Source organism: Lasioglossum baleicum, chromosome 11 (assembly GCF_051020765.1).
Source record: "Lasioglossum baleicum chromosome 11, iyLasBale1, whole genome shotgun sequence".
Taxonomy (NCBI): Eukaryota; Metazoa; Arthropoda; class Insecta; order Hymenoptera; family Halictidae; genus Lasioglossum; species Lasioglossum baleicum.
Window position 1 is genome coordinate 7855614 of NC_134939.1, and position 8986 is coordinate 7864599.

At 37.8% G+C, this 8986-nt stretch overlaps 2 protein-coding genes across 4 annotated transcripts in view; one reads left to right on the forward strand and one right to left on the reverse strand.

The window, feature by feature from the left end:
* The window catches only part of LOC143213246 (uncharacterized), a 322622-nt gene that overhangs the window by 108334 nt on the left and 205302 nt on the right, over nucleotides 1–8986 (reverse strand). The gene's annotated exons all lie outside the window — the stretch shown is intronic.
* LOC143213251 (lipid droplet-associated hydrolase-like) lies at nucleotides 104–4651 on the forward strand. 3 transcript variants are annotated; one of them, XM_076432922.1, is made up of 5 exons: nucleotides 104–2064; nucleotides 3014–3186; nucleotides 3338–3657; nucleotides 3732–3923; nucleotides 3999–4651. In XM_076432922.1, exons 2-5 carry the CDS (start codon nucleotides 3168–3170, stop codon nucleotides 4425–4427), a joined length of 960 nt encoding a protein of 319 aa, XP_076289037.1. In that variant the 5' UTR covers nucleotides 104–2064; nucleotides 3014–3167; the 3' UTR covers nucleotides 4428–4651. The 3 variants fall into 3 exon arrangements, with proteins under 3 accessions (XP_076289037.1, XP_076289038.1, XP_076289039.1); XM_076432923.1 differs by having other exon boundaries at nucleotides 3017–3186; XM_076432924.1 differs by lacking the exon at nucleotides 3014–3186.

Consider the following 8986-nt stretch of genomic DNA (forward strand, 5'->3'; position numbering starts at 1 on the left):
TTATTCGCCACAATGAAGAAAATTGTAACATATGCTAAATTTAGTAGAAATAAATATTAAAAAAAATGAAATTTGCCAAAAACAAACCGCATTGCTGGAGACTGCGTTGTTCGAGGGAGCACTGTAGTATTATAATTCATAGTTCATGAAGTTATGAAAGCTATTATTCGTTGTGTCAGCTATGTAAAGTCAATACAATTGATACAAACAATGATATACAGAAAGAGTAGACAAGAATACAACACGCAAGATTTACATGCCATATTTTGTACTGCAAATAACGACAATATCGTCATTTTCATATTTACCTCTTTCTTAACTTCTGCTTAGCCTTACTGCTATATTACTGATAGGTCGAACCTGCATCATCACGCGTCTCGCATATTTTTTGTATATCATAGCGATTAAGTAATTATATACATATAACTATGTACATACTATATACTTCCTTAGCAGTTTCATAAAATATTCTTCTAATACCATATAATGTCTAATTTTTATCAGGTATTATCCCTCTTTATATATAGGTCTTTATTTTATTTGATAAGGCTTCACATGCTTTCTTTTTAAAGAGATGCTAACCATTGTGTTCCCACAACAATGATGCCTGTGTAACAATAACAAATTGAAATCATAACAATATTCGGAATTACAGCGATAACAAATCTTGAGCAATAACGCTATGAATAGCGTTACCGTTTCAAGAGCGATGTTTATCTAGAGTATCTACTCGATGAAAATGCTACACCCTTTCTGTCCCTCTGGCAAGGAATTTTTCGTGAACGAGCCGAGGACGTTTGAAAAACCTCGACGAGAGGAAAATTTCCCGCCTCTCAAGAGCATGGTTTCCTCTGTCTGTGACCTTGAATGACCTTGAGCAATAGTCACCGAATTCCTAATGAAAGGAGAACTATCATCGTGAATGTTAGAAAACGGTGGCTCATTTGAAAAATTTAAATGACCTTGACATCTCTAAAAAACATAAAAACAATAATTTGTATTGCTTTGTGTGTTGTCTTCAAGATATTCGATGGATTTTTTAAAAACAACTAAGATGTTTGAGGTACAACCGTTAGGTGACTCACCCTGTATAATATTCGTTAAACTATACAACCTTGAGACATCGAGAAGGCGGGTCGCCGAATAATGTGAAATGTAACGTCCTGCCCCACTACCTGGTATCCCTATTTTGCGTTACAATTTTACATGTACATATTTCGCAATACAGGGCCCGCTCTAGGGGGGGGGGGCAACCCGGGCATTTGCCCGGGGCGCCAAAATTTAGGGGCGCCATTTTGGCTTTGGCTGCAAGTGTGAGAAAAATATTGATGTTTTAAATATTCAATTAATAGAAAATTTCAGACTACCCTTGCCAGACAATTTTGCTAAAAAAAAAAAAAGGTCATTTTGTTCAGCGCAGTGCTTAAAAAGGGGCGGCAATTTGTTTTTTTGCCCGGGGCGTCGTAACCGCTAGAGCGGGCCATGCGCAATAGCCCGAGCCGTTTAATGAAGGAAACAAATAAACCTATCGAGTGTGATTGAAACAGGACATCCCGCTGTCCCACCGGCACCCAAGGTCCATCTTATCCCTCTATTGATATTTTTCCCATCAACACGTTGCTCTGGATTGTGGAGGGAATTAAGCGTAACGAGGAAAGAGAAGAAAACAAAACGCGGCACAATGAGATACAGCTACGACTCTCCTTTCCCCTATAACTTACTTAAGCTTGACGGAGCCACGTCAAACGTCAAGTACAGTATTGTCGAGATCAGCTTGTCAGCATATAATACAGTCCCTCTCCACCATCAGATTCCCCTCCCGCGGTTCTTTGCATTCTCATCAACGGCACGAATAATGACGTCACATTATTCCCTCTACGAAGAGAATCGAGCCACATTCAGTGGTAGAGGGGGAAGCATTTCGAGGGGAATACGTCTTGTAACACTGGTCGTAATACATATAAGTGAAGACCTCGGATCCGAAACTTCACATATATCGGTAGGAAAACGATTTTGCCGCCAGTGTCGAGCCGAGCGATCAAAACAATCAACACCAACGTGACGGTGAGACAATACTAATCTATTATAACACTTTTTTTAAGTATTGCCAAAACTTATACTAAAACATTCGTGACCTTGTCCTGTTTAAAATGATATACCAAACATCATAAAATGACCTATTAAAAATAACCATATTTACAGCATATTTGCACCAATGTGTTCATATAAGAAACAAACATTTTTCACACATATCGTATAGGAGACACGTTTCGAGGACCGCTTGACTCAACCGAGAAATGTAACATGATACAGGTCAGCTAAGTTTCGGACGCAACAAAGACAGCGAATAAAAAAAAAGAGAGACTAGAAGTCGAGTAGTCGGCAAACATAAAAAAACATCGATCGCTCAAACAATAAATGTAATCGTAAAACTTTTTTTATGAAACAATTTACCAATATATTTCTAATATTTTTCTGAAAAATGCACTTTAAATTAATATTTTGTCAATTAAGCAAGCAAATAAGATCCAAATTATATATTTTGTTTGATGTCAGTTTAATCAGAAGAATGTCACTAATGTGTTGGTAAAAGTATCATGAAAAGAAAATCAGAAAAATTTTGTCATTGCATTAGTGTTGGCTCACCGATATACCCGACTCGTATCACGTCACATTTCTCGGCCGAGTCGAGCAGTCAAGGTTTCCCTAATTATCAGTTTTTATAAAAATGTATAATTTTGACTTTAAAATGAGGTATTACGTGAAAACTAGCCATGCGAAAAAGATCGGGTTTCAGTCCAAAGATAGAGGACACTTCCTCTATATATCCATATAAACAATTATATATTTTTGTACTTTTTAATAGTTGTAAGTGCTTATTAAAGTTTGGAAAAGGGCTGATCCTTTATCTATATGTATAAGAGAAAAAACTATCCTTATCTTTATATTTAATCTATCTTTATCTTTATATTATAAAATTTATCTTTATATAAGAGAAAAATCCTTTATCTAGCAGGAATTTACAATACAGTATTGGATTCTACATACGTTTCTGGCAGAGAAACCATTCACGAAAAGTATTTGTTTCGATTGGTACATGAGTAGTACAAAAATATTCATTGACAGTAGTGTGCGACGCGTTCCCGTCACACGGCCTTTGCGTAGCTATGGATAGTCGATATATTGGTGAGTGTTTGTAAACAAATTTCTCCGTTTTAAAGTTAAAAAGACAAAAGAAAAATAATACATTTAAATGTTATACTTCCTATATTTTAAACAAGTTGTTTAAGCTACTACTACCAATTTTAACATAATCACATAAAACGTTTTGTTACAGAAGGAGAAAATATGATGCATGCTATGCTAACGTTAAACGACGTGCCTACCCCAGTCGCTGCAGAAGGTTGCTGGATAAAGGAAGACCTTTCACAACTTGGTAAAAAAGATGTAGTGATAATTATACCAGGCAACCCTGGAATTCCAGAATTTTACACAGGATTCATTAATTCTCTTAAATCAAGAGTGCCTAATGAAACACCTATTTGGTTGGTTGGACACTCAGGTCATGTTCAACCACCAGACAATTTGATACATACTATGCCAAGCGATTCAATTTGGTATAAAAGTTACAGTTTAATGGCGCAAGTGGAACATAAGGTACTTCTTTTTTCATTAGATCTAAAGTCCTTATTGCGAAGTCTTGTAATACCCTTATATTCATTTAATTACAGCAACATTTTATTCAAAAATATGTGCCAGAAAATGTAAACATACATCTTGTTGGCCATTCGATAGGAGCTTGGATAGCACTGCAATTATTAAAGGATGATTCTGTATCCAAAAGAATCAAGAAATGTTATTTACTATTTCCTACTATCGAGAACATGTCTGCCACTCCTAATGGAAAGTTTTTCAATGGAATTGTAAGTCCCGTTGTTATGATAATATTATGATACATATAGCATAAAGCAAAAAACAAATAAGGTGCTTTTTTTTAGCTATGGTGGATCGCACCCCTCATAATTTTTCTTTGTTGGATTGTTTCATGTTTACCATTGCGTTTACAACTTTTCTTAATAAATTTGTTTGCCCCCATCTGTGGTATCCCAAAAAAATTCAGCAAAGCGGTACATCAATTTATAAACCCTCATAGCTTCAGGAGGATATTCAAAATGGGAATTGAAGAAATGCAAATGGTAAAGGAGAGAGATGATGATATAATTTCACAGCACACTCGTAAGTTATGGTTCTATTACGGGAATTGCGACAACTGGACACCAGTTAAATATTACGAAAATATGAAATCCAGACATCCTGACATAAATGCAGTGCTCTGTAAACATGGTTATTTTCATAGTTTTGTATTAGAGTCTGATAAAGAAATGGGCTGTATTGTAGGAGATCTAATTAACGAAAATATATTATAACATTCAATAGCGAATTAATAACAACTGTCACAATCATTCCAGACTGATGATATTTAAATAGTGCAATGTTATAGTTTGCTTTGGAAAACGGCCATAACACATGCTTTATATTTCAGTTATCCTAATTATAATACATTCATACAAATGTGTATGATATGCATTCATATTCCATATGTATTTATTTACAGTTTTCTGTAATACAAATATAATATAGAATACTGATAGTCAGACTTTTCATAATCTTTAACTGTTTTCTTTCATCTTCGGAATAATCCTCATAATTGAATTTATTTAGAATGTATATTAATGAAGCCTGTTACTTAGCCATACCTTTTATAATTGTTGGCGCTGTCTTTGCCGAGTCTTCCGGTCAAGGTGTACCAATACATTGTACCTAAAAAATTTTGTAAATAAAAAATGAATATCAGAGTAGAAAGAAATATGACATCTGCTTTGAAAAAGTAGTGGGGTAACGATATTGGGGAAAGTACCGAAACAATCTGTTTGAACAAAAAGATACCAAGACGAGAGACACCCTTATACAGGGTGTCCCGCGACTCATGGTCAACCGATTAGGAGGTGATTCTACATGTAAAAATGACTCGAACAGAAAGAATAACATTTTTTTCTCCGTGTTTTCGAGAAAATCGAAGTCGAAAATCTACTCGATACGTGTGCACTCGGTACATGACGACTTTATGCATCTCGCTATACACTCTTTCGACTATTAGGAGTCGACATTGCTGCGAGAATGGCTGCAAGAATCAGGGGCAGCCACACCGGCTGCAAATCATCAGCGGGGTGCAGTGCGGCATTTTATTTATCGCAACTCTAAAAGGCGGGATTTTCTTCCTTTTGCATATTGGAAAACTTGCACGTTAAACTGATTCGATTCTGCGAATTCTCACAGTAACACCCGAGAAGGGAACTATACTTCGTGGTCTCGAATATTATTGCATAGTCGGACATTGCAAAACCAGTTTTGCATGGCGCGATTAACACTAAATGTCATCGACAAAGCTACTGTACTTAACGTAAAGATACCTCGTCTTTTACCTTACGGGCCGACGAGGCGTTCGATACATTTTACATACACACATCGTGTATGTCTACTAACGCGATCGAACCATTACGTTGTAGGGGGTTAGTCCAAAAAATATACATGCTGGTGAAACGCAGTGGTACGTTCCCTGCATTTAGCGCTCACACACCATTAAATGGCTAAAGGCACACGTTGTTACGCTCAGGTAAACTACAGTGATCTCCGCCATCCTAAGTCACGTCCCAACACCATGGCTCGCATTAGATGCTAATGGTCACCATGACATTGCCGTGAGTACGACAGCGGAAACACTTGTTCCATTGCTGGAACGGCAAACGAGTCGTGTGTTATGGCACACTGCGGGGAGTTGACCGTAGTAACGTGCATCGTGATTTTGCGCCAACTGCTTATTGCAACCTGACCTCGGAACGTACCAATACGTTTCTTTTCTACGTAGTGGTCCGGTGGGCATATGCTCCACATTTTGTTGGCATCAAAAACTCTAAAGTAATAGAAAGTGTCTATGAAATTTAATGGTCGGATGCTCCGTGCGCGACTGCTCTGCAATGTCAATCCTCTACTCTAAAACGAGGTCGCGGCTCTTATAATCAAATCGGATTGTTTAGGTGCGTTTTCCAATATGCGTATAGACGCGATCGTTCGACTACCGCGTCCACTTTAATCCCGCCTTAAGACAACGCGTTGGTATTTTTCGCGACACTAATTGTAAGACAATCACGACAACAAATTATGATTCTCTCGCAACTCTAATCGAAATCGCGGATACCTACAGTGCACCCGGCAAACGCATCGACTGCGTGGACCACTTTTGCAGTGACTCGTTGCAGCTGGATCATGGGCGCCTGAAATGTCGAAAGATTCTACGCAAACGCGATTCTTGTGCTGCGCAACGCTAATTCAACGAACAGAGATCCAAAAGATTACTTTACATTTTTTGCAAAACAGCTATGCAAACTTTACTCTTATAAAATTGAAATATCTTACAATTGCTTTGAACGGAAGTAAAAATGGAAAAGGCAATCGCGACTATTTCGTTCGCAACGCTACATATTGAATACAATGGAAATTGAAGTTAATTGAATATACTTAATTGAAATGAATGGAAATCGCGAGTATCTCCGCAACGCTAACTTTGATCTCTGTTCAAAAACGATTAATGCAACACGCGTGGTTTTTTCGCAACGCTACTGCAATTCGCGGACGTGCCCATCCCCGCTGATCGTTGGGGCGGCGAGGCCTGCCCATGTGTACAACTAACTACTTCTATTGCTACTATTTCTACAAACAAGTACAATGACAAAGTATTAATGAAATGACTTCGCATCCCAAGATGCGAGGCCATTGTAGTTGCCCTCTTGAACGGCAGTTTGTCGAGGCCACTTCGGCATATAGCCTCTTCTTTTCTTCGGCGGTCCGCCAAACATCTGAAACCCTAAACGTGCTCGCAGCGAAAATGATCGACGACTTCCGAAACGAATCTCAAGTTTCGAGAGAAGCCGATCGTTCCGCTGTTGCGATCGAGCAGGTGCGCAACGTTTCGAAACCCTAATTCGCGCGCGTTCGCGTCCGCGTCCGCGAAAAGCTACACGAGCAGGAAGTAACGAGCACGAAGCATCAATTCGGACGTCATGCCTCGTTCGATTTAGCTTCGAGACGAAACTTCGAGCTCTTCCAGTGACTGACTACCGTGCGAATCGCGGCCTACCCGAAAGAGAAAACGGTAGCCAGCCCCGGCCCCTACCTACCTAGAAGAAACAATCACACCAAGAAGGTAAGCTACCTGCCTACCTAGCCCTATATTTAAAAAATGGCAAAACACACAAGCTCTCCAACACATTCACAACACGATCTCCACACAGGCGCCAGGGTGCAACATCCGAACACCTAGAGAGAACGTCCCGGGACGCCTCCGACACCCTAACGTTCGAATCACAAGCACACTCTAAGGTACGTACCAGTTTTCCTGAAATCGACTGACAATGGCAGTAATCATTGCGAAATAAATCAATAAATCGAAAGAACATCTGAATTAACACTGAATTAAATTATGCGTAATTTTTTTTAGTGAATAGAGAAAACTACTACACACACTCCACAAAGATCCATGTAGCATGTCACGGATCGACAGGAATGTGCACTACTGAATCTATTTTAAACAACCGACGCAATTCCACTGCCTAACAACACACACACACACACACACAAGTGGAAAATACGTCGTGCACGATACACTAACCATTATCAGTTGCCACACATATGATTATAAAACAATATTCCATGTGCCCGTTGCTCTCACCCTCCCGAGGAGCACCTGGGCACGCGAGAGGATTCGAGCAACGAACAGGGAATCTCAATATCCTGAAAATCCTAGCTAAAATGATCAGTTAGATTTTGTACGGTCTAATGTTCTTGTATTTTTGCAAAATGGCTCTACTTACAATTAAAAATTGAATTCAATTTAAAAATCAAATATTTAATTATTGGAAAGACTAACAAAAATTTTATTGTCGAGCAAAAAGAAGGACTGAGCAAGATTTTAATAAAGATATTCATTTATTCATTTATTTGTTGTCAATCATTATGGAAATATCTTAAAACCCTCGGACGACCCTTCCAACAAAACAAAATTAATATAGATTAATTGCTTTGTCAAAAGAATCTGTCCGTCGCGAATTGTCTTTTTGTACGTGGTATCTACTTACTGCTTCCAAGCAATTCAAAATAATTTTAAAATATGGAACAATCATCTGCATGATAAAAGGGACTCTAGTAATTATACACTAAATTACGGAAGACTTTTAAAGTTGAAGATTAAATTCTCGAAATTGTTAATTTATTGAAAAAAAACGCGACGTACAAAAACACCCTACCTAGCTAGTAAACAGATTGCTACCCGCGGGAACGCCTGGCGTTTCCACCGTCACTGTACTTGTCAAAATCACTACGAAAGAAATAGAGCAATAAAAAATTGTTTATTTACTCACTACTTGTTGGGAGGACGAGAAGCTGCGTTAGAGTCCTGAAAACAAAAAATAAAACAAAAAAATATTAAAATCGATTGGAACAATTCAATTGGCACATAAAAAGATTTCAATTTAAATGCTATTTAAATGATTTTCGAAATAAAAAATGTATGTACAACGAAATAAAACTAAGCAATTTTTCATTAATACTTTGAAAGGAAATGTTCAATAATAAAGATTAATTGTGAAGATATCTCTCTCTTGGTACTCACATTTTCTCCCCCTTGAAGAAAGTACAATAAACACGTTGCCCCCGATCTCAGCTGTCGACGTTGTCTTTGGTCATCCAGGTAAGCAGCCTCAAAATATTTTACAGCCTTAGGGCTGTATATTAGAAAAAATAAATTCATTTAATTTCAAACAATTGACCGTTGGAGACTAAATCCGAGGTGGTAGGAAATAAATAATTCAAGTTGAATTCTCTTAATAATTGTTCATTAATGCTTTGAAAAAAGGATGTTCAATAACACAGT